Source organism: Lactuca sativa, chromosome 4 (assembly GCF_002870075.4).
Source record: "Lactuca sativa cultivar Salinas chromosome 4, Lsat_Salinas_v11, whole genome shotgun sequence".
Lineage (NCBI taxonomy): Eukaryota > Viridiplantae > Streptophyta > Magnoliopsida > Asterales > Asteraceae > Lactuca > Lactuca sativa.
The window spans coordinates 335493837-335521419 of NC_056626.2; the positions used below are offsets into that span (position 1 = coordinate 335493837).

Sequence of the window (27583 nt, forward strand, 5' to 3'; positions counted from 1 at the left end):
ACCTTTTTAGGATGTTGAAAGTATTCTTTGGTGAAATTGTCTTTATTGGCAACTGTCCATTTAAGTTTTAGAATCCCGAAAATTGTTTTGAACATGATTTTTTTAGGTTCAAACAGAGTTTCAGTTGAAAAACCGTTATGTAGTTTGGTATATTGAGTTGAGTCGGTCTGAGTTTGATCAATTTGGACCGATAAAGGAAGCATTTTCCTTTCAGCACATACATTTGAAACTCCCATGATTTTTCAAATTGTTTCTAATAATATTATAAATAAGTTACCTAAACATAAAATTATAATTGTTTGAAAAATAAATTTGATTAAAAAACACAAAATATATACAAACCAGGTTGCAATAGAAAAAATGTTATGTAGTTTGATATATTAAGCTGAATCGGTCCGAGTTTGATCAATTTGGACCGATAAATGAAGCATTTTCCTTTCACCACATACATTTGAAACTTCCATGATTATTCAAATTGTTTATAATAATATTATAAGTTACATAATGTTATATAAATATAAAAAAATCTACGTAAACATAAATTTATAATTGTTTGAAAAATCACTTTGAGTCAAAAGCACGAAATATATACTCGATTATATTTTATAAATGAATTCATTTTATAATGACATTTTGAATCATGAAAATACATATAAACAAAATTTCTATATTAAGTACCTAACTGAATTTATGATTTTAGGATTTAACAAAAAGTTATTAAAAAAAAACTTAATTTTTTATAGCAACTTACGAAATTACTGAAAAATGGAACTATTGAACAATAAATTTTCTGGATAACGTTTTACTTTTATTATTTAATATTTTATTTAACAAAATGAAATTATTGGAAAATTAAGAAATGAGTTTTATTAAAATGTCTTCATCCCACATTAATCGTGAGAATAAACAAGAGAATGTATTTTCCTCTATAAATAAGAAAAGTTGTGAAATATTTCAAAGGGACTAAGCCATGACATCTTCCTTGCATCTAACTTTGTAGGACGTTGAGTGTATTTTTTGGTGAAATTGTCTTTGTCGACAAGTGACCAATTAAATTTCAGAATTTCGAAATGATTTTGGACCGTATTTTTTAGATTTGGATTGAGTTTAATAAGGATCCGAGTGTCTTCTGGCTGAGTTAGGTAAACTCGCTTCCATTGGAGGCCGAGTTTAAGTAACATGCCGAGTATTTGGTTGTGTTAGCCAAGTTTTACAACCATGTATGTAATACAATTTAAAGTTTTAACCTTATAAAAGACGTCACTATTATCATATGTTCTACATAATTATGGTAATATTTATGATACAAAACATTTTTTTTACTATTTAAGATAAAAAGTTGTCTCTATTATCATATGTTGTAAAGAATGATAAAATTTAAGATAGATAAAAAGATGTCTTTATTATCGTAATTTCTACATAATGATAATATTTAATATTAACGTTTTAATTTAATATGAAATTATTATTTAATAGATAACAATAACGATTTATTTATTTTTAAAAATTAATTTTTTTCTATTTTAATCATATAACTTTGTATATGCAAAACAACTTCAAGTTCAAACCTTATCTATTATAATATAGTTCAACATAATAACAATACTAAAAATCATTTTTTTATATTTTTATGAAATTATTATTTAATTGTTAATAACAATGATTTAGTTATTTTTAATATAAAATATTTTTTTATATCCCACGCAACGCGCGGGCATTCGCCTAGTTCAATATATTGAATTTGGTCAAGGGTCTCGATCCGGTCAAAGAAAGGGTCAAACAATTGAAGATAACAATCATTGACATACCCCTTACACCAATGAGCAACCTTCCTCTATTTCTCCCTCTTCTCGCCAAGCTCATAGTGAGGGACTTTTAGCGAGCCCCCTAGCGAGTGCTATGGGGCTGTGTTTTCAGCCTCATAGCGGTGTTCTCGGACTTTTAGCAAACCCCAAGTAATATGCCTAACTAAAAAAGAATGATCTAACAATTACATATATACAGTTCATTGGTAAGAAAAAAGCTCACGGGCATAAAACTTAAGTTATGCAGGTCACTTCAAAAGAAAATGCATAAAACTTTGAAGAGTAAATTACACGAATCGTCCCTCGTCTTGGTGTCAAATGGCATCAATCCATATTTTCAAAAATTAACTCGGTTCATCCCTCGTTTGGTTAAAAGTTACACATCTAATCCCTCGTTAGTTTAAATTTACACGCTTCATCTCTTTCGAGAAATGAAATGACTATAATGCCCTTTTTCAATTTATTTTTCATTTATTTTTTTTTATATTTTTGATTAATTTTAATTACTAAAAATTATTTTAATTATTTTCAACTTATTTTTATATTTCTGATTTCATATACTGCTCTTTCTAGTTTTTTGTTGAAGAATATTTAACCACCATCACTACCGAGAACCGGTTGCACCACCATTGGAAAATAAAACACCACTAGGATTCGTTGACAGCCACCATCGAAAACCTTCTTCACCGCCGGACCAAAACCTATTTCCATTTCTCTATTCACGTCATATGAGTACCACCTCCACCGGAGATATGGAACACATCGGAAATAACATCACCCCCCGTCGGTTTCTCTTCCTCTAACCCCCCTGATCTTCAATTGAAACCCTAGCGCCATCATCACCACTTGAAGACCATAACTTCGTTTAAGACCGTAGCGCCATTGAACCCAACAAATCTCTTCTTTACCTGTTGAAGACGACACCTTTGTTCTTCATCCGTCGAGACCCTAGATCTGAGGTGCTAGTTGTATAGATATGGTGAAGAGAGTCACAAAAATCAGGTAAATAGAGGGACAAAATACAGGTTTTGCTTTTCGGTGTTCTAAATCTCCAACGAAGACGTTAACAAATCGCATGACGATGTTGGTCGTCGGAGATTAGGCTTTTAACAGATGCAGTGATTACGTTGGTCGTCTGAGAGTTAGAGTTAGAGAGAGAGAGAGAGAGAGAGAGAGAGAGAGAGAGAGAGAGAGAGAGAGAGAGAGAGAGAGAGAGAGAGAGAGAGAGAAACGATAGCTTCTTGTGGTAGCCGACGGGAGGGAAGTGGAGTTTGCAGCATTTGACGGTGTTTTCCAATGGAGAGGTTGTGGCCGGTGGTTTATGATGGAGAGAAGGAAGAAAGAGGGGTGAGAGTATTTTCAATGGGGTGGAAGAGAATGTGTATGTTTTCTAAAAAATAATTAATAATAAATAAACAAATTAAATTAAAATGTTTTTTAATAATTAAAACTATAAAAAGCATTAAAAATAAATGAAAAAGAATTTGAAAAGAACAGTATAGTCATTTTATGCTGTTAGAGACTAAACGTGCAATTTTTTACGTTTTAAGGAATGATCTGAGTTAATTTGTGAAAATAAAGACTGAACGTACATTTTGCCATCTAGACAATGGACGATTCGTGTAATTACTCAACTTTGAACCATATGCAAAATGAAGAATTGAAGTACAAAACTTACAACAAGAATTAAATTAAATCAACTAGAATATCACTATTCTCATCACCACACAAGAACAGATTAAAGTTCAATGATTGCTACTAGTTTTCGGCAAAGTATACATATTTGTTGCTGCTACTATGTTGTCCCAAAATCATATGTAATTTGTACCAAATTTAGAAGTTATTATTGTACCTTTACCAAAGTAAGAATGTATTATTGTAATTTCACTAAAATAAAGGGGGTATAAAGGTAATTTATCCGACGTGGAGAAAGAAATCGTTCCTCCTATATTCGATTCGCCCGTCGTCTCTTTGTCAGCTGATCTCCGTCTATATCTGCAAATCTCTTTCTCTTTTTCTCTCTCTAGGGTTTCTTTCTCTCTCCACGACTTCAAAATTTGTCTCCCACACCATCATCTTTCGACTATGGCCGGAACTCGGTTGCCACCGGAAGACAACGATATCTCACAGGTACGACTGCCGGTAACCGCCGATCTGATCTCCGATGATGACCGCTCTGTTGCTGCTGACTCTTGGTCCATCAAAAGTGACTACGGAAGTACTCTTGACGACGATCAGCGTCACGCTGACGCATCAGAAGCTCTCGCAGCCGCACCGTATCGTACCGCCTCTGATTACAGGTTAGATTACTGTCAGCTGATGATACTCATTTCTACTAACACGCTGTTTGTCGATTGTTGTAAGGGATTCAACAATGGAAGTAAAATTGTTAGATCTTTCTGTTTTAGTTAGGCATATTACTTGACTAGTTAAAATTTGGGGAATTCGTGCTATATAATGTATGTGAACTTCAATTTAACTGCGATAAAGAAATAGTTCAGTTCGAGTACATGTTAGGGTGCCATTTTGCTTATTTTGTTGAAGTTCAAGTGTGTTTCAGTATCCAAATGTGTCAATTTGTTTGCTTTGTTATGTATTGTTAACTTCGATTTACAAATAGACATTAAAATTCTCAACTGCTCATTACATTTACATCCATGAATGTTGAACACATATAATCTCTTGTTCCAATTAGAAAACTTGATTTGATATTGATGCTTCAAACAACTGGAACCATTTCTGAATTCTGAATTTGCATTTTTTGTGTATGCATAGTTCTGACAAAGAAGAACCTGATGCTGAAACAATTACATCAATGCTGGGGTTCCAAAGTTACTGGGATTCAGCATATGCAGATGAATTGACAAATTTCCGTGAACATGGACATACTGGTGAAGTTTGGTAAGTTGTTATCAACTTGTGTTGATCCTATTTATAGTTTTATTAGATTTAAAAACCTGTTCACTTTCTTGATTTACATAAATTCTTAATGTTTTTTTTTAGGTTTGGTGCTGATGTCATGGAAGTGGTTGCTTCCTGGACAAAAGGCCTATGTGTTGACCTTTCTCAAAAAGAACTTCAAAACCATCATGAAAATGACAATTCTGACCTTGATAAACAAGGCAAGAAGATAGATTTAGCAGATTGGAGTGTTCTTGATGTTGGAACTGGCAATGGATTGCTTCTTCAAGAACTTGCTAAACAAGGGTATATTATATATTTGACCTTGTGTATACACTATACAATATAATTCTTGTTCTTATAAACCCTAATTCTTGATGTTAATGAATTTAGGTTTTCTGATCTAACTGGAACTGACTATAGTGAAGGAGCCATTGACCTTGCTCAAAGCCTTGCAGATCGTGATGGATTTGCTACTATCAAACTCTTGGTAACTTTCAAATTTTGAGATTATATTATTATTATTATTATTATTATTTTTATTATTATTATTGAAAGAAATTGGTTGTCAGGTGGATGATATTCTTGAAACAAAGTTGGATAAAAAGTTTCGTTTGGTTACAGACAAAGGGACTTTGGATGCAATTGGATTGCATCCTGATGGTCCTATAAAAAGGCAAGTTTGACTTTTTTGCCCTTCAAAAGTCAATCTGCCTTTTCAGAAATTAATTAATTTTTTTTTAATTTATTACAGGATTATGTATTGGGAGTCCATATCAAGACTTGTAGCTCCTGGTGGCTTACTGGTAAGTAAATGACCATTTTACCCTTCTGTCATTTAATGCCGAATTTCAAATGATGACTATTTATTTGAAAAACTTTTGCAAAATCGAAAAAGTTCAAATATTTGAAAAAGTTTTTGTCTTCTCATTGAGTGATGAAGGGGAGTATTGAGGTGAAGGGTAATATGGTAAAAAGCCAGCAGCATCTTTATATATCTGTCCAAGATTAAGTCATGTTGATATTAATTTTATGAAAAAATCTGGTTTAGGTTATCACTTCATGCAACCACACAAGAGATGAATTGGTGCAAGAAGTTGAAAACTTTAATCAAAGAAAAGCCCCTGAAGAATCAGATATTTCCAGAAACCCCCCTATATTTTCCTACTTGGATCATATTCGGTCCTATCCAACATTTATGTTTGGAGGATCTGTTGGGTCCCGTGTTGCTACTGTAGCATTTCTTCGTAGCTAAGTTAGTTGTGTGTGTGTGTGTTTTGTGTGGTGTCCCTTGTGTGTGTGTTGACTTGACTGAAGATGAAACTTTTTAAAAAACTATACTTTCTGTTAGGGGTAGTTATGTCAAAACCACTTTTCCAAAACTGAAAAAAAAAACACTGGGCATTTGGATGCCAGGTGTTTTGAATTTTGTATCCTTATTAACTTTCGGTTAACTTTACGTAATTGCCCTTGTTTCACTAAATTGTATCATTTCGTTTACTTATTTGATAGCTAAAATATCTTGTTGTTTCCATGTTATTTTGATTCATGACATATATTCAGTTTGTTTTATTGTTTTATGAACAACCTTTGATATATGTTTGGCTTCATATACTCACTTGAGATCTAAATGTGTAATGTCTAGTAAAAGGAATTATATATATATATATATATATATATATATATATATATATATATATATATATATATATATATATATATATATAGAGAGAGAGAGAGAGAGAGAGAGAGAGAGAGAGAGAGAGAGAGAGGTTCATATATGAACCCTAATTATTGTATGATTGTATAACCAAATTTCAACCTTTGATATCCGAAGGGTATGATCGGTATTTTCTTTTTTATTACCTAAACTAAAATAGTTGTATATATGGAAGGAAATTTGAACGTTTCAAATGATAAAATGGCTACTAAATTACACCTTTTTTTATCGGATTTCACCTACATGAAAACAATCATCTTTTCTTTTAGCCTTTCACAATTCTTGGTTGATTCGACTATGTACTTTTTCTTTTCTTTTTTCTGATTAACATCCACCCTTTCACCTATAGTTGCTTCCTGTTCTATAATGACTTTTATCATTGGTAATTGTTCATCAAATGATGCTACATCTTGGGGAGGTTGTTTTATTAAAACACCGGCTGTCAATGAAAACAAATTAAAAATGAGTTTCAACTTACCTAAACCATTACAATTTGTTCATAATAATATACACCGAACCATTCTACTGACATTATGTATTATCATAAAATTTTTATATACTTCCCTTTATTATTTCTTTCACAACATCTTTACAGAATTCCTTCATTATTTCTTTCATAATATTCTAAAAGAATTGTTTACTTCTTTTTACTACCCCACAACATTCTCAACGAAACTTGTTCTTTGATAAATTCTATAGTATTGCAATTTATATAATCCATGCCCAACTACAAACCGATGTCCTAACCGAACATTGAATACAAAAATTAACCTAACAATAAAAAACATTTTACTAAATCAACTGTTCTCTAATCTTAAATTATGCATGTAACCATTACATCAAAAAACACTATACATTCCAACTGCAGTAGCACCAGTTCATCCATATGAACATCGAAGTAATTGCAATCAACCATTAATTCTAAGAGCATTTTATGTACAAGCACATAAAAATATTAACAAAACAGTTACTAATAAGCCACAACACCAGCAAACCCAAAATCCCCTGAAGATTGTAACAAAAAAAAACAAACTTTTCCAATACATTACATGTTTAAACCCTAAATTGTTTAAACTTAAATTCATACCAAATTCTCCAAGAATAACGCTTCATTCTTATAGAATGAGCCATATTAGACAAATTGTATTAGAATTCTAGAAGAATATATCACAAACTTGTTTTTAACTAACCTAACGTGTTCAAACCCAAACTTGTTTTGAACTAAATTTCATAAAAGAAAATTATCCTACATTACGTTTTCATTCTTACAAAATGAACACTATTTTGCAAAATACCACTTCAATTCTTGAAGAATATATATCGCAAAAACATAAAAAAAAAACATTATCTGACAGCGGTGGATCGATAAAATCATCGTCATCGTCGATCCAAATAGTTGCAAATGTTGTGTTTGTGAACTTCGTTTTGAAGTTCTATCGTAATCTTGAGCTTGATCGACTTCTCATTATTCGCTTCTAGAGTCAGTGGTCACTTCTTTGCTTTGAATGTAAACCTTATCACTCTTCTTATAGGTCTATTATATTTTTAGAATTAGGTGTATGATATCTTTGAGAGTGGATGATTGATTTGTTTTAAGGGAAATCATATATTCATTTGTTAATATAATAAATATTCTTTCCTAATAATATGGAATGATATTAAATGGTGGAACGAAAACATTGGGTTGTAGGAACGTAACAGGTCGACTTTCTTTTTTAAAATCTGACAAAAATACTCAATTACTCTTCTAACAATATTATTATCCATTTAATTTAAAGATTAAATCAAAAAATTATTAAAATCAACATTCAATCTTAATCACATGATTTTTCTCATCTAATGGACCAAATTCAGTCTTACATTCACACTATATTTACCATTTATATATATATATATATATATATATATATATATATATATATATATATATATATATATATATATATATACACACACACACACACTATAGGTTACAACCCGTGGAAACCACGGATAAAAAATTTATAAAAACGTCTAATACCTATTTATCATCTTTGTTTTACTACAAATACTATAACTCGTATCAATTTAGCTACAATGAGTTCTTTTTTAATAATAGAAAAGAAAAGAATGTTTGTAAAGACTATAACGTCAATTCATCAAATTTATTTTGTATATTAACTAAAAGAAATTGACTAATAATTATTATTCTGAATTAAAGTATTATTTAAAGAAAGAATATTAAAAACCATCTAAACATAAACTTGTATATTGTAATAAATAATGATTGATATGTAGACTTGAAAATTGATTTTTATTTTTAATGGTAAAAATTGTTTTCTGAAAGAATGAGTTACAAATTCATCGAGAATTAAATTTTATATATTACGTAAACAAATACCATGTCATAAACTTTTAAAAAAATGAAAGTTATAAATTTGACCCTTGTGATTTATTGCTTACTTCAATTTTAGTCCAAAGACAAGAACTAATATATCATGGTTTAAAGATACCTAAATGCTAATCTATGCTTGCAGATTTGGATATGATAAAGATGGGAATAGCAAATGGAAAAAATGGGTAGATAATTGATTAGAAATCGTAGGTGGAGATATATATGAACCGCAAGCATATCATCAAGTTTAAACATGAAGTTTAGACTTTGTACTATTTTTATCAGAGTTGTGGGTATTATAGTCATTTCGATGAATTTTTTTGTTGTGACAATTGGTTTCATTTCAATAACATCAAGTTACACCATAAAATATCAATGCTATTGAAAATAAATGAAAGAATATCATTTTGATATAATATGAACTTGTTATACAACATTATGTGTGTTGAATGTAAATATATTTAAATTTGATATAAAAGTTAAAAACCATTTAGTTTGAAATTTTTGTTTTCTCGATAAAAATAATCAAGGGTTTGTTTATTTATTTTTTGTTTTCTTTTTGAATTTATTAAATGGAAATCATTTGTTTATTTATTTTCTATCTTTTTTTTTGTTCACCATTGGATTACATGTGTGGTACTGTTGTACTTGTTATTGGTTTTACTTGGTGAATCTTTAAGAAAGGACCAAAACAACACTTGAATTGGAAGAGAAAATGTGCATATATATATATATATATATATATATATATATATATATATATATATATATATATATATATATATATATATATATATATTTTAAATTCTAAAAATGATATCATATTTTCTATTATAAAAATACAACTAAATGTTATATCAAAACATTGATTTAACTAAGTGGCATATGAAGAAAATTTAATACCACTATAAATCATTTTTAACTTCATTTATAGAACCATTACACATACATTCCTCCTTGCATCCTAAACTATACCTCACTTTTGCAATACGAACTAATCATCTATTTGTAATATGTGAATGTATACAAAAAAAAAAGAACAAGGCATTAGAACATCCTACCAATTAGCATCTAATGGCCAGTAAATCTTTGGTAATTCAATACCCAACAGTGTAACTTAAGGGAACACTATGTTTATTATATGAAACAGGTAAAATAAATCAGAGCTTGCCTTGCATTCTAATCCAAGATATTCTTGGGGATCCAAACCTTCAAATGTCAATATGTTTCCAATACCCAAAGTTGGTATATGTTTGTTGTAATTAGAATAAATAAATGGAATTTCTTGGAATAGAACATACCTAACCCATCTCTTAGCAAGACTTGCATTGGTGGTGGATTTAAGTGTATTTTCAATCTTAGTTGCTTCAGCTGGAGAGAGAAGGTATAAGAGAGTCAAAAATAAAGAGATAGGGATACACAGTTAGAGAGAGGGTATAAAGGACATATCAACCATTAGGACCTACAAGATAATGTCTTTATAATGTTTCTTGCATAGTAGATGATAACAGAGAGATGCATATAGGGTAAATGCAAACCTATAATAGAGATGCCTCCATGCTTCTGCAGTAGAGATATAGAGAGACATGAGATAGCAATTCAATGGTAAATAACAAATTTTATCAATGATTTAAAAAAGAGATGCCATCATGTACAACTTCTCCGGAAATACCCAAGGTAAATAACAAATTTTACCAATGATTTATAATTGATAACTTTCATACAACCACCACCCGTAGCCATGGTTAAGAAATATCAAGGCTTTTGGTTTTGTATCAATAGGCAGCCATCTGTAAGTTAAAAGCTCTAATCATTTCCAACTAACAATAAATTTGTAACGCCCTAAAAATTTAAACCAATTTAAACTTTTAAAAAACAACCCAGTTTCATTAAGTTATTACAAAAAGGTTTTCAATACAATTTTTATCAGAGTCTTCTCAGAACCACATCATAAAACATAATCATGAGAAGCGGTACGATCACGCCTTTGCCTTGCCACGATTTCCTGAAGAACCCGAAAAACATTAAACCACAACTGTAAGCCCGAAATCTTAGTGAGATACCCCCAAAATACCAACCACATATACCATACACGCACAACATGCCATATCATAACAGAACACATAACAGCCATGCACTTCGGGTCTACTGTGTGACTGGTCCGCCGTACCGACCTTCAGTCCACCTGGTCCACCCTCAGAGTCTAACCATATACATCGAGTCTACAGTGTGATTAGTCCGCCCGCACCGGGCCTTCAATCCACCTGGTCCACTCTCTGAGTCTACAGTATGATTGGTCCGCCCGCACAGGGCCTTCAGTCGGCCTGGTCCACTCTCCGAGCCTTGGCACGTCTGGTCCGCCCTCTTGGGGCCTACAGCCTATCGGACCGCTCGCTGAGCCTTCGAGATAACCGGTCCGCCCTGGGTATGTTGGCCTACAGCACAAAGCAGGACCCGCCTCAACCCAACCCCAGTCCAACAACCATGTGCACATAAACATTTGATCATATAACAATTCACATCCAATCAAACCGATCTAACAGATCACATAGCATAACATCATCCTAACCAGGATACCGACCTAACCGGTCACTAGCATAAACCATCCTAACTACCAGAATGCAACATTACAAAGCAAATAACATAACAATGATACCCGGATCACAATCCGATAAAGGGCCGGCCTTGGTGCCGTAGACCCTGTCGATATAGTGAGGATAACTCACCTTGAAACTGCCGACTGAAAAGATAAGACCAAGATGCTCCGACCACTGACACGATCTCCACCACTAGCCGACACCAACACTGAACTCAAAACAAAAGCCAACAATTACCAAAATGCCCCTGGAAGTCAACTGGTCAACCCTTGGTCAAAGTCAATCTCCTGACTGACTCTACTTGCCGAGTCAACCCGATGACTCGTTGAGTCCCCATGCTCAGAACTTCCCCAATCCGCGACTCAACTCGCCGAGTCACCCCGAGACTCGCCGAGTCCCACAACTCTGAGTCCTCCCACATTCAACTCACCGTGTCCTCCCTTGACTCACCGATTCACGGCTCAACCAGAAGAAGGTTAGGACCTTACGACCAGACTCGCCGAGTCCAAGAACAGACTCGCTGAGTCCAAGGCTATCTTCAATCGACTCGCCGAGTTGTTCTTCCAACTCGCCGAGTTCCTACCCATCTTCAAGCAACTCGCCGAGTACATCTTTATGACTCGCCGAGTACCTCTAGATCTTAATCCATACAGAAGCTTTCCAGGTCATGCAAATGATCCAAACCACAGATCTACCCTTCTATAACCCATCCATCACGTAAAGTGCCAAACTTTACGTGAATCCAAAGAGATCTAAGCACAAGACACTCTAGGGTTAGGGTTTGGGACAAGATGGCTTCACCAATCACTCAAGAACAGGGACTTTAATGCCCTCTAGACCTTCTCCATTCCAGATCTGAGGTAGCAACCTCAGATCTAACCTCCAAACTCAAAACACCACATGCTATCTTTTCCAAAAACTCCAAAATGATGAATAATAGCCCAAGCAACGAAATAATACCTCAAAGGAAAGCTCCAACAGAAGAGAAATCCAAATCCTTGCAAAGCCCCTTGCTCCAAGCCTCTTAGCTTTCCAAAATCTCTTCTCTAAGGTTCAAAAGCTCTTAAGCCACTCACAAATGCGCCTTAGGGTTTTCTGGACTTCAAGAGAGGGTAAAGAGGCTGGGGAGAGGGTATAATGTCCTTTAAATAGGGCTCATCCTCCGAAATTAGGGTTTTCTCCACTCAACACCAACTCGCCGAGTCTAGCCGCCGACTCGCCAAGTTAGCCACTTAACACGCGACCAGAGTCGCGACCCTACTCGCCGAGTCCACCCATGGACTCGCTGAGTTGCCCTTTCACATTTACACTTTGAACCCTGAACTTGTACTCCTGAACTCGGGATGTTATAAAATTCATGAAAAATTTTACAGTAATTTGACTATAAATTACATGTGTTCATACGTGCTCACAAGAAAAAAAATAAAATAGAGTAATGCTAAAGAATCAAAATGTACCGAATAATACATCAACATATTAAAAACTAAACTTAGAAGAGATAAGCATAAATACCATGAGTGTTCTTGATTGTTCTTAACTCTGTTTATAAACAAAACTTCTTACTTTGCATTATTCATTTCTAATAGATGTATACACCTAATCTGGACACCTGGAAATAAATATAATTATAAATATATTGATAGATAAAATATAAGTATCTGATTTTTTATTTTCCTAATTTTTTACAGGTAGTAGGGGATAAGCTTCGACTTTCCTGCTTAAGAAGTTAGCATCATCAACAATAATTACTGGGAGATCTTTAAAAAATTAACACTATCATACTAACCTCCCTTTTTGTTATTTGACAAAGTATGAAGACCTGAAGGAAATAAACTTAAACCATATTGGCTTTACTCTCATTCATATCGATGATAACAGGTCCCAAAAAAGACCCACCAAGAAATAGAGCATAAACCTTACAAATTAAACAACAAAAAGTATAAAAGCAAACGAACCTCTTGTCACTATTACCCTACTTGCCGATTGACACCCATCAAGTTCGAGAGAAGGAAGAGAGGATATATTTAGGGTTACTATTGGTAAACGGGATAATAAAATTAAGAGAGACAAAAGAGATGAAATTCAAATTTCAAAAATTGAATATCTGTATCCTATTTGGTAAGAAGTGTGCGAGATTGGAGGAGATAACAAAATTCAAGGTATATGATTTGGGAAGAAATGCACATGATGACCGAGATTGGGGCGAATTTCAACAATAAATCAATGAGTTGCTAAAAATATAGTATTTATTTGTTGCTAAGGGTAAAAGTGGTATTTCACTTTGTAAATTTTTTTGTTAAGGAGATGACACGTGGCATAGAGAATTCTTTTATTAAGGAGGTATATATATATATATATATATATATATATATATATATATATATATATATATATATATATATATATATATATATATATATATATATATATATATATATATATATATATATATATATATATATATTTGCATTTGGAGAATCTTTGAGGAAATCACACAAGGGTCTCCACATGGCCTAATTAGATGGCTCGCATGTTATATTATCGATCCATGAAAGCAATAATGCAATGTAGCGATCAAATTCTATTTTAAATTCGTTACATTTGTTTGCATTACAAGAGATACTTTAATGCTATTTAACTTCCATGTGTCTAGCCAAACCTGTTTTCTAGTTTTACATGCATGTTTAAAGCTATTTCCCGAAGAGAGGAACCTAATCAGATATTAAATCGTGGGTCATCGGACGTGGTCTACACTTCGCAACCAAAGCTTGAGCCTTAGGCATGGTGAGACCAAGACCTTCTTTCATATCAACCATCTCTTCACCTATCCTTTCCCAGTCAAAGCACTGTATAAGCAAACCTATCGTCAAGCAAACCATTCGCATAGCCAAACCTTCCCCAGGACAACTTCTCCTTCCAGACCCGAAGGGCATGAACCTAAACCCATCTTTTGTGCTCTCTACACTTTCGAACCTTTCTGGTTGAAACCTTTCAGGGTCACTCCAGAGGTCAGGATCACGATGTATGGCCCATTGATTGATGAGTAGCATGGTCCCACGTGGGATGTGAAAGCCTCCGACCACACAATCTTCGGATGACTCGTGAGGTACGAGGAGTGGGACTGTAGGATACATTCGTAAAGTCTCGTTCACAATACAACGAATATAAGGTAAGCTGCTCATGTCTGATTCGTTAACAAGACGATTCTTCCCAACATGATTGTCGATTTCCTTCTGTGCCTTCTTTATAACATGTGGATGGTTGAGTAAAAGTGAAAGAGCCCATTCCGAAGTCGAGGCAGAAGTATCAGTTCCAGCGGTTAGCAGGTTCTAATCATCAACAAAATTTAATGTAAATTGTAAATGATTTTGCAAAATGTATAATATTGATAGCTTCATAAATCTTTTGTAGAAGTGTAAGGATTAATTAATTCGATCTTAATTAATATATATACCAGGCAAAAGCTTGTAATAATTTCATCAGTGTAGTACTCCGGATCAGTTTTTTGTAGCTGTAATAGAACTTCAATCATTGTGTTGTTCTTCTTGTTTTCGAGTTCAATCCCATCCAGTTTTCGCTGTTGTTCGATCAACTCTTGAAAGAATGCGTCTCTCTTTTTCTGCAACTTAATCATCTTCTTTTCCAACCCTTTCATTCCAAACCATCTCATGATGGGCAAATGATCCCCTAAATTTGAAGTATCCGCAACCAGAGCCGTCTCCTTAACCATCTCCTGGAACTGTTTCCCTTCCTCCTCCAGTTCACCGGATCCGCCGAAATACCTCTTCCCGGATATCATCCTCATCATCAGGTTAAGCTTCATCTCGTGGAATACTGACTTAAAGTTCACAGGTGAAGAACATTCAGACATCAACCTACGAATCATGAGTCTTCCTTCGTCGGCGCGTATGTCACGGAGGTCGTTTAGGCGGTGTGAGGAGAAGATCTCGATGGTGGAGATCCGGCGAAGGTTGCGCCAGTGGTCGCCGTAAGATGACCAGCCGATGCTGGTGTAGTTGGAGCCAAGAATCTTTCCGGCAAGAAGACGAGGGCGGTTGGCGAAGATGATGTCGTTCTTAGTGAAACATTCTTCGGAGGCTGAACGGGAGGAGACAACCAGGACCCGGCGGAATCCAAAGCGGAGAAGGAGGATGGGTCCATGTTTAGCGGAGATTGCGGCGAAGGTCCTGTAGAGAGGTTTCTTTAAAAGGTGGAGGTGGCCGATCAGAGGGAGGGTTGGAAAGAGAGTTGGCGGAAGGTTTGATAATTTCCGGCGGAAGTGAGAGGCGAACAGAAATGAAGCGAGAAGTAACAGGATGGTAATGAAGAGATATTCCATGATCGTTGAAATCGAGAAATGAGTTCTTTTTGTTATAGGGATCAGAATGTAAATGAGATACAGCGATTTTTATATATATTCTATTACAAGTTGATTAGTTTATTATGACATATAATTTTATACTACCCAATCATTGTTTTGAGATCCACATTTATATAAAAAACACTATTGTACTTTTGTAATTGTAATCATTCATCTACTGTTTGAACAAGAAAAATTTGAGGATTATTATAAGTACTAGATTATGACCCGCGGAGAATGTGGGGAACATATAAAAATATAAAAAGTTGGCATAATAGTTAAAAAGAAAGTAACAAAAATAGAATTAGTTTTATTGATAACATTGAAAAAACATTGAAATGCCTGAATATCTATAACCGATGAAGGACCTTTTTGTGACATTTGTCACCCCTTGGCTTGGTCGGCCGGGACTGTAGCTAGCAGTCAGGATGTGGGATTGTCTGTCCTGTATAGATCTATACACACAATACCCGCCCTCCCTTCAGGAGGCTCTGGTTACCAACTTGACAACGGTGGAATCCGTGTCATGAGGATGTATCTCGTGGTTCAAATTCTATAACCTTTCTCTTTATTAAAAAGTATAAGTGTTCAGAATATAGTTATAACTAAGTTCTCTTTCATGAATGTTATGGTTGGTTTCTAAACTATACCTATTATAGTTTACTTGAGAAGTTATCTAGATGTCTTTGCTACCCAAAGGATGATGATCTGGCTGATAGAACCTTTATGCCTACATATGTATACATGATATATAACTAATATTTAAACGACCTTCGGACGGATAACCGATACCCTAAAGCCACATCCAAACAAGGAAAAGGAATTAAAGCGAGTTAGCCTTCTTAAGTCCTTTAAACATTACTTATATAACTATACATATACAGGCATGCATTTAACAATACAAGAGTATAAAAAGAAGTTTTGGTAAAACCTTTGGAAAAACTTATAAATAAGGATTTATGACTTGATGTCAGTTTATAAAACAAGCTTTGAAAACCTTTAGCTAGATAAAACAGTTTAACATGCAGAAATCTATTTGCTATACAGTTATTAATCACATGTGATTGATATAATAACTCTATAGTTCAACTTATATTCCCCCCATAAAAGCATTTAAAATCATTTAAAAGGTTAATTCAGGGGTATGAACTCACCTGACGTGGGTGACTCGGATGAACGGACAGTATAGGATGCTAAGTGTCAAGTGAGGACTTGAACACACACGTGAATCCTATTTAACATGTAATGATACATTTAAGTATCAAATTAGTCATTTAACAACTAATTATGCAAGTAAGGACATCCTAAAGCATGAAAACACTTTGCTATATGTGTTTGGAGTACCAAGGGTTGCATATAAAGAGAGTATGCCCTCACATTGGAGTTTACTCCTTAAATGGTGGCCCTTAGGGATGTTTATGGTTTCTAGACCACTTCCCCCATGAGTTTACGACTGTAAACTCATGGAAGCGGTGTCATTGGGTGTTCAAAGGTCTTATACCACTCAAGGAATTATGCTAGACTCGAACCAAGGGCTTAGGAAGTGACTAGGGCTCGAAATGACCCTTCTTTGGAGTTTACGGTCCTTGGACCACTCCTTGGGAGTTTACGGTCGTAAACACATGGGTTTACGGCCGTAAGCTCATGTTTGCCCATTTCTTTCGTGTTTTGGTGGTTCTATCTTATGCATGCAAGGTTCTAGTCACTTATACAAGTATTGGAAGGTGTTAAGGGCACTTAAACACCCTTTGAAGGTGTTTATGGTTTTGGGAGGTCTTCCCAAACCGTAAACACATATGAACATGGGGATTTTGATGATTTTCTCATGTAGAGCATGACAAAATCACCGATGAGAAATTCATTTGGTGGCAAGTTAAAAAGCTTTTTGAATGTCGAATTCCTATAAGGTGACTTCATATTGAGCTATCAAGAAGTTAGAATAATTCGTATCGATGTGCAGTCCATAATCAATACTCCTATAATGCAAAAGTTAAAAGATTTTACAAAAAAAATGAAAATAAAACGCCTTAAAAAATAAGTGTAAAAGGGTCATTTACCAAACTTTAGATGGCTGCAAAAAAGAAACGCTCTTTGTTCATACTTACTTCACACATACATCATTTTAATAATGCAAATGTCAATTTACCTATAAGGAAATTAAAAATAAATAAATAAAATTGAGGTTCTTTTTGACAACATATGCATCCGACTTAACTATATTGGATCTTGGAAAACAAATGTATTGGTTAATGCAAGTGAAGGATATGAAATTGATTTTCCAACATCCATTTTTGGGTAACATCCACTTTCATATCCCTTTTACACATACTTCGACTCTCCTCATGTGCGATTCTTGCTTCTGTTAAAAAATACAAAGTTATACAACCATATAAATCATATAAGAATTGCACTTTTAGATAGAATGCATATTATGAAATAAGGTTAGAACACGTTTGGTCTTCAAATGTAAGAATCTTAAGAATGACCTAACTACAAAGATTTCCAAGTATAGTGTCTCACGGTTGGTTTTTTATTCCAGAGAAGGGGATTGTATTGCATTACCTCGATGGTATATTATCTAAGAAAGTAAGAAATAAGGCCAAATGGAACTTGATGGCAAAACACCATTCTTTCGTTGGTTATACTGAAAAATATATAAGTTTTATAAATTCTTAAAAGTGGATATATTTTGTTTTGATAATCAACATTTTATACATAAAAATCCCAAATCTTCTCGATGATAAACTTTGATAGTACACGGTCATTACAATTTTTTTTTGTCTCAATAGCTTAAGCATCTAATAGCGGCTTAAGGATATGAATATAAACTAAAGAACTACATACAATACATACCTAATAACCTCAAATGCTCCAGAGCTTCAAATATTTTTCTCACACTTCTTCTCTCAACTTTTACATATTGACGACATGTCTCCAATGGGTTGAAGCGCTTCAAGACTTATAAAATTGTTCATAATCTGTAATTATAACATAATATTTTAATCTTAATCCAAATATAAATTCTATTCGAGTACCTAAAAAACTACATTATGGTGTCCCTGCTTTACAGTATTAGAAAAATAAATATAAAAATTCATACATTTTTTGCAACTTTTTCATAATTTGCATGAAAATATCTATCAATCTTTTTCTGGTCAAGGATTTAATCTCCCTCATCATATCAAAATTATAGTATATTAATGATTCATGATTCATTATTCATCCGAGCCAATTGCAAGGTTTCTAGGATGAGGATCAACATGAAAGAAACTGGTTGATATCTACATAAAATAGGAAAAATATATTAGAAATCCAGTAAAAAATAAAAGCATTTTTTATTTTTATTTTAATAAGCGTGTTCATCTGAGTGCTGGGCGTCTTATTTTGGGAGTTTTTCGATACTCTTTTTTAGTCCAAAAGAAAAGTTCCATCTTATTTTAGAGGCAAAATTATAAAATTATCCACTTCTATTTTTTATGATCGTACAGATAAATGTTGACCACTTTTTTATATTATTTTACCAACTACTCAATCAATTTGAACTCTGGATAACTCACATAATATCTTTTGACGACAACTTCTTTGTCTATTCTATCGTTTTCTACAACTAAAACCAAATACAAAAAAGAGATATATTTAACTATCATATTACTTGTTCCATCACTAACAACAAAAAATCTAGCAAGAAACATATTTGAAGATTGAATTGTTACCTGATGCAAATCGACTCATTTTTTACTCCCTTTTTTGTTTATCTTCATTTTATGATACCATAAAAAATGGTATTTGCAAGATGGCGATAGATATTCTTGAGGTACTGAGTGAATGCCTGTTAACATCAAGAACACATATCAGAATTGTGTTCAACAAAAACTAAAATCAACATCAAGATAGCCCTGAAGAAAAAAGTAAACAAACAAAAGCTATATATATATATATATATATATATATATATATATATATATATATATATATATATATATATATATATATATATATATATATATATATATATATATATATATATATATATATATATATATATATATATGACATCCCCAAAATCTCGGCCAGAAAAGACCGATTTTCATGTATGCTTTTAAAATAATTTCAGAGTAAATCCTTTTGATTTGAAAGAGTTGCGGAATTTGTTCCCAAAAACAAAACGTGATAAAACAATGTTTACCGAAGCATTTCATAAAAGAAATGTATTTTCATTATATAATCAAAACTAGGGATGTCATGTTCCGATACAGACCATAAAGCATAAACGATAACATTACAAGTCATTCAACAAATATATATACATATACAGACTTGTAAACAAAACAACTTGATGGTTCATCCATCTTATGCCCTTGCGTCACTTCCTGTATTACAAATAAAACTGAGTGGGTCAGGCTTGGGAGCCCGGTGAGAATATAGGGTTTTCAACCCACAATAAATAATTAAATTAATTTTCATCAAGCAACAATAACCCAATTACCCATTCCCGTTATTCTCACTTTATGTCCCTAAAATAACCAACACAAGGGACCTAGTCTAAGAATATTTCATCGGGGCGACAACACATGCTTCGGGGGTTCCTCAGCAATATAAGTCAAATAAGGCAACCATGAGGGGGATGGAGTACAACGAATGAACACCCAAGTTCATTAACACCTACAGGTGGCGAACCTGCTAGCGTTCCACATGACTGTCTAGAAAAGTCTGTGGTCGTCATCTAAACTCCGCTAGATGACTGAATCAAAACAACATCGAGACCTCTCATCTGTTTATCACACAACTATCTACCCATGTTCTACCCAACATATTTAATAGATAAAAATATATATTTTTATACATAGTTTAAAACCTGTATAGCATTCTCATTCAATACATATTCCAAAAGAACAGATGAGGCACACACACATAACACGTATTTCATGGAGAATAAATCAGATCTATGAGATAGAAGAAAGTGAATATACATTCACACATATAATCAACAAAATATACACATAACACGTATTTTATATAAAATACTTCATAATTATGCGTTAGAAGAAAGTAACTACACACTCACTTGATCAGAAGATGATCGGACAGCACTACGGCTTATAGAAGTAGTATTCTTCGGCAGATCTGGAAGATCTTCACAAAAACCGAACTCCTCGCGGGCAGAGCTTCGACTCGGGAATCACACTTCTCGGGATCTTCGGGGCTTCGGGACTTGCTTCGGGGCTCGGGAATGATACCGGGGCTTCGGGATAATTCTTGCACGAAAAATGATGCAAAAACGCGAGAAAAAGGGAAGAAATGAGCAATGAACTCGGTTGCCCTCGACCTCCTTTTATAGGGGCTGGAACTTCAAATTACGTTGGGCGTAATATGAAACGACCCAAAAATACGACCCAAAAATTTCATTTTTAATATAACCAAAAACCATAAATCTGAGTATCATATAATAAAACCATACCCCTTATATCTCAAATCATACTAAAATACTGTGAGAAAACTGAGTCACAACTATATCAAAACATATCTAAGAAAACTGTATCAACTCCCAGGACAAAAACTGAAGCTGTGGTGTGTGCGATGCCATCATCCCGAGCCCTTCCCTTTGCTTGCGGAAGTACCTGAAACCAAAACTGAAACTGTAAGCATGAAGCTTAGTGAGCTCCCCCAAACTACCACATACCATACAATACATATAAAGCACATACTGGGCCTTGCCCACTGCATCGGACCGAAGTCCGGAACTAGCTGCATCGGACCGAAGTCCGGAACTGACTGCATCGGACCGAAGTCCGGAACTGACTGCATCAGACTGAAGTCCGGAACTGACTGATCATAGCATAGCATAACACATATCAACTAATATAAACACATATACTGCATACTGCATCGAATCGAAGTCCGGAACATATAACACACAAACATGCTTGAATCACATAGACCTCAAGCATACTGAACTGCTGCTTTGGACTGAAGTCCGGAACTGCTACTAACTAAACGGGCCGACATTGTGGCCGTAGACCCGTTCCTACTGGAAGGAAACTCACCTCGTGAACTGGCTGCTGTGTGTATGGCTCTGGAAGCTAACTGCTGCTGCTCCGATATCTCCCCGGCTACAAATCCATAACACACTCAATCAAATGCTAATCACTGCACTGGGGTAAAATGACTCTTTTACCCTTGGTCAAAGTCAACTCTCCTGGTCCAAGTCAACCTACAGTTGACCTGACTCGCCGAGTTGGGCCGCCAACTCGCCGAGTCCCTATTCTCACTTCTCAACCCTACTCGCTGCTATTCGTCGAGTATGGCATCAACTCGACGAGTTCCCTTTCGAATCTAAAACTCAGGCAATCTGCATCCGACTCGCCGAGTCGTATGAACAACTCGACGAGTTGTTCTTCGAGCTAAGAAGATTGCCTTGGACTCGCCGAGTTGTATGAACAACTCGCCGAGTCCCTCCATTACGGAGTCTGACCTCCAACTCGCTGAGTCCACTCTACTACTCACTGGTCCCCACTCGGCATCACTCAAAAAGGGAAAATTGGGGACTCGCGACTCGACTCGGCGAGTCGTTCTTCCGACTCACTGAGTCGTTCTTCCGACTCGCTGAGTCGCTTGCATGTAGCAACTCTAAACTCGATTCTGCTTTAATCCAGTGTATAAAACTTATAGATCTGGGCTCCCTTAACTCGATTAGCACGTAAAGATTCTATCTTTACGTGCCCATATACATCCATGAAGATAAAATGGCTCAAAAAGCATAATAAAGGCTAGATCTAGGGTTTTCATGCAAAGTATCTTCAAAAAGGCAATAGATCCGGGCTCTACAACTCCTAAATAAACAGATCTAAGGATATCTCAACCTATTAGGGCATCCATACAATCATAAGGCTTGAGAAAAGCATCAAACTAGTCTTAGAAGAGTTCTAATGAAGGTATAAAGCATAAAACAGAAGGAATCCAGGGAAATACCTCAATGAACTCTGATTTTGCCCTTGGATCTTTGCTCTACACCTCTTCTCTTTGCTCCTTTCTTCTTCTTCTTCTTCTTCTTCTTCAAGCCTTCAAAATCCACACACAAAAGCACTTAAAATAATAAGGGATGGATTAGGGTTTTCTCACAGCTCTCTGAGGGTGAAGGAGGCGAGATTGGGGGCTCATAAGGTTGTTTAAATAGGGTGCAACCCGGGGATTTAGGGTTTCTTCTAGGCAGGCAGACTCGCCGAGTCCCGAATATGGACTCGCCGAGTCGCCGACTAACACGTGCTCGAAATCCCGTCCCTACTCGGCGAGTCGGGCTATAGACTCGCCGAGTCCCTTAAGAAAACCTCTTAAACAAATATCATGGAAGCAACATACCAGAGACGGGGCGTTACATAATATGAAATTACGCTGGGCGTAATGACAATAGGGTCGCTGACTCCCCCCATGGATAATATCGGTTAATATATATTTAAATTAAATATCGAAAATATTTAATAAACTTCAAAAATTCATATCTTCCTCATACGAACTCCGTTTTTGATGTTCTTTATATCCACGCGTAGGTGAGACTACGATCTACAACTTGCGTTTATACTCCGTCGGCTAATTTTGATTTATTTTTATTATTTATTTTTAGTAGGCCGGGACAGGAAAACTCCGTTATAAAATCATAACTTCTTCATCCGACGTCCGTTTTCGCCTATCTTTTTATTGTTTTACTACTATTAACGAGACCTTCGATTCTCATTTTGATTGTTTTGGCTAAAAACCGCTCGATCTCAAATCGAGTATTCGGGTTGCATACTGCTAAGTCGAAACTTCGAAAAATCATAACTTCCTCATACGAAGTCAGATTTGAGCGTTCTTTTTATGCACGCTCTCGGTTTAACGAACTCTACGAATTTCGTTTAGATCACTAAGGCTAAATATTGCTCTAATGTAAGTTTCACTTTTTACGTCATTCAGCGTTGTCGGTTCTGTCGCGAAACTTCGACAGGTCATAACTTCTTCGTTATAACTCGGATTTTGGCATTCTTTATATCTTCGGAATCCTTGTTTCGACCACTACATCTTTATGAAAAGATATTGGGATTATCCCACACTTCAAATTTGACGCTTATTTTATTCTTAATTCATTAAATTATAATAATTAAGAAAATAATCACACAATTCACATAATTCACATAATACTCAAATATTTCATCATTAATACTTCAAAAAGAGTTACAAGGGTTAACCTAGACTATTACATCAATGATAATGCCTAGCCTGGAAACGCGGGAGTTACAATTCTCTCCCCGTTAGGATGATTCCGTCCCTGGAATCACACATCAACAAACAAATGTGGATAGCGACTCAAAATGTCACTATCCGTTTCCCAGGTGAGATTTGACCCATTCGAATGTTTCCAACGGACAAGCACCAATTCGACCATCTTGCGTCGAAACTTCTTAGTCTTTTGGTCAACAATTGCCTCTGGTTCTTCAATTAACCTCTTGTTTTCATCAATTCTCAATTCAGAAATTGGAATTATATCGGGAACTTCTCCCGTGAACTTCCTCAAATAACACACATGAAAAGTGTTGTGAATTCCATTCAGTTCTTCAGGTAATTCGAGCTTGTAAGCTTGGTTCCCAACCTTCGGAAGAACTTTAAACGGTCCAATAAACCTTGGACTTAACTTTCCCCTTTTACCAAATCTTATAAGTCCCTTCCACGGCGAGACTTTAAGCAAAACCGAATCTCCAACTTCAAAAGTCATTGGCTTTCGCTTCTTGTCAGCATAGCTCTTTTGACGATCCTGAGCTGCTAACATTCTTTCTCTAATTATTTTCAACTTTTCAGCGGTTTGATGGACCATCTCGGGACCCATAAACTGCTTTTCCCCAGCCTCAAGCCAACAAGACGGCATACGACACTTCTGTCCGTACAAAGCTTGATAAGGTGCCATCTTTATGCTCGAGTGGAAACTATTATTGTAGGAAAATTCTACCAAAGGTAAATGTTCATCCCAGTTACCTAGGAATTCTAGGGTACATGCTCTCAGCATATCTTTAAGTGTTTGTATTGTTCTTTCGCTCTGACCATTAGTCTGCGGATGGTAAGCTGTACTTAAACACAACTTGGTACCCAATTCCTCTTGTAGACTTTTCCAAAACCGCGAGGTGAAACGGCTATCACGATCCGACACAATCGTTAGCAGAACACCGTGAAGCCTCACAATTTCCTTCACGTAAGAATTTGCAAGCTTATCCATTGTAAGTCCCCAAAATTGCTTGTGTATCAATCAGATCCAATTAATGGTGCGGAATCCCAATCGATTGGATGATGTCAGATCAAAATAGAAGAGAATGAGAAGAAGAAGAAGATGAATCTTCATGAATGATGTATTCAATATGAATGATGCTCCATACAATAGATTCTCTTTCACACACACTTCTTCTCTTTAACTTTCTCTCTCTTCTCTAGCCTTCTCTCTTCTAACCGTACACTCCCACATGCACTCCTCAATTTATATGGACCTCCAGCCATACACATGTGTACAACCACACACCCTGTATACGGCCGTACACAGGGTGTGCGGCTGTACACACGTGTACGACCGTACACACAAACCGCAAACACATACAACATTACATAAAAATATATTTTCCTAGAAAAGCAAAGTATAAACCATATTTTTGACCCAACAATCTCCCCCTTGGTTTATAGCTTTCTTTTCTAATTGGCCCAACAAGCTCCCCCTAAAAAGTAGCTGGCTTTTCTTGTTAATCTTCATTGGGAGCTTGGCTTCAGCATTAATCTTCAAATTGCTTCACAGCATCAAGATGAACATATGAATCTTCAATAAATGACTTCATCTTGAGCAGTTGGGATTTCTGCAGAATTTGACACTGAACGCACATTGGGTGAGGAGGCTTCTTGTAGAGATTCTTGAAAGATAGCGCTTTCAGCTTGAGAATCTTCAGAGAGAACAACGGAGAGAAATAATCTATTGGATCACTTCAGCAGGTTTAAGATAGCAGCAGATTGATTGAGGAGGCTTCAATGCAATTCGTCACATAATCTTCAAGTACAGCTTCACCATGCTTCTGGGGTTGACATATTGAATGTCGAAAGAATAATCTTCATTTCTTGCTCCTTCGAATGTGAATTCTTCGATGCTCACGAATGAAGCCTTGGCTCAGAAGATCTTCAATACGGCCTTCACGAGTCTCATCTACGCCTGAAATCACTTTTCAAGACAAAACAAAACTAAAAGAAAAATTAGCACAAAAAAATATTTTTGGATTTTTAATATTTTCTGGAAAAATAAAAACAGAAACAAAATATTTTTGGATTTTCTGATTTTTCTGAACAAGAAATAAAACATAAATAACATTATTTTTGGATTTTTAATTTTTGATTTTTGTTTGATTTTTGAATTATTTTTAATTCTCCTCCTAAAATTTAAATTAGAAGAAACTATGACAAATTTAACAAAAATAAAAATGATATCTAACTTTAAGAGAGATTTGGGATCAAAGTTTTTAGACAACCTTTATCCACTTATCGGTACCTTTCATATTCACATCTTTGTCTGGTCGATCGTCGGTATTGTTGTCCACATAAACACGAAAAATTGTGACAAAATTAGGACATACTATAAGTGACAAGACAATGTGATCCTAAGTTCCTAGATATTATATCTGATCATAAGTTTCTAGATACTATATCTTAAGGACCATTAGCTGACGACGACCAGGGATATTGTTGTCCACCTAAATTGAGCAGCAAGATCTATAGACAATCTGTATATGTTCAATTTTATGTGTACTAGAACGTGTTTCCCGCTTCCTGATATGCCCCAGCCATCAAGAACTTCCAGAGTACTACTTACACCGGGTGAGCAGACAACCATTCAGAGAAAGGATAGATTCAGAATTCTATTAGTTATTATTTATTTCTTTAGAGGGGTTGAGAGTAGAAGGTTGCATATGCTGTGTACCAGGTCGGATTAGAAGTCGCGCAGAGGAGACAACATTTGGCTAACAGATAAGAAGTCTTTCACATATATATAACCTGCAGAGAAATAGAGTTGCATATGTTGTGTACCAGGTCGGATTGAAAGTCGCGCAAAGGAGACAACGTATGACTAACAGACGGAAAGAAAGAAAATGATATTCTACAGACCTAATTTATCGGAATTTACTAGTCGCTCCATCCAACCGGAATTAAGGACAGAATCCGCACATCGAGGAAAAGTTAAACCACGGTTCCAAGTACGGGTTCAATTATTGTGACGAGTAGATTCCCATATATATCTCCCTGCTCAACCTATCCGAGCGTCGTATTGTCAGGCTGAACGGATCTAACTAGGTCAAGATTTGTCAAGTCTATAAATTTCCTAAGTTCAACTCTCCCTAGTCAAGTCCATTTAAAAAATTTTCGTGCCTACCGACGCATCAAACCAGAGCATAGACCCTTCAGCTTCGGGTACGTTACGCAGACTCAGGTTGCCTGTTATCACTTTATCATATCACTTCCCAAAACATCTCCCTCAAGCACATTCCATAACCAACAATTTTTTTTGATTATTTGATTTTCTAATGTTTTTGGATTTTTAAAATTTTCTAATTTTTGTTTTGTTTTTATTTCTCCCCCTAAATTTGTGCATAAGAGAGAAACGAAAGTAAATGCGCAAATTTAAACTATCCTAAAACAAAAATTTGTCTTTAAAGCGAATCAACTTAAGAAAAACTCAGGAGTATAGAGAAAAAAAGTCAAACTGTAAGTCACCGATTGAATTTGCATCCAGAAGATCCGAGAACAGCACGCGTAATCTCAGAACAGATCCGAAAATTC

The 27583-nt window shown here is 35.1% G+C and overlaps 2 protein-coding genes across 2 annotated transcripts; one reads left to right on the top strand and one right to left on the bottom strand.

Annotated features, from left to right (window-relative positions):
• The first annotated feature begins 3767 nt into the window (after positions 1 to 3767).
• LOC111909979 (uncharacterized) lies at positions 3768 to 6189 on the top strand. Its single transcript, XM_023905773.3, has 7 exons — positions 3768 to 4105; positions 4581 to 4706; positions 4809 to 5012; positions 5100 to 5196; positions 5279 to 5382; positions 5461 to 5512; positions 5758 to 6189. The coding sequence occupies exons 1-7, from the start codon at positions 3891 to 3893 to the stop codon at positions 5959 to 5961; spliced, it is 1002 nt and encodes a 333-aa protein (XP_023761541.1). The 5' UTR covers positions 3768 to 3890; the 3' UTR covers positions 5962 to 6189.
• Positions 6190 to 13955: 7766 nt separating this feature from the next.
• On the bottom strand, positions 13956 to 15759 carry LOC111909980 (cytochrome P450 81Q32). Its single transcript, XM_023905774.2, has 2 exons — positions 14852 to 15759; positions 13956 to 14726 (listed from the first exon to the last, which is right to left on the bottom strand). The coding sequence occupies exons 1-2, from the start codon at positions 15734 to 15736 to the stop codon at positions 14109 to 14111; spliced, it is 1503 nt and encodes a 500-aa protein (XP_023761542.1). The 5' UTR covers positions 15737 to 15759; the 3' UTR covers positions 13956 to 14108.
• Positions 15760 to 27583: the final 11824 nt, after the last annotated feature.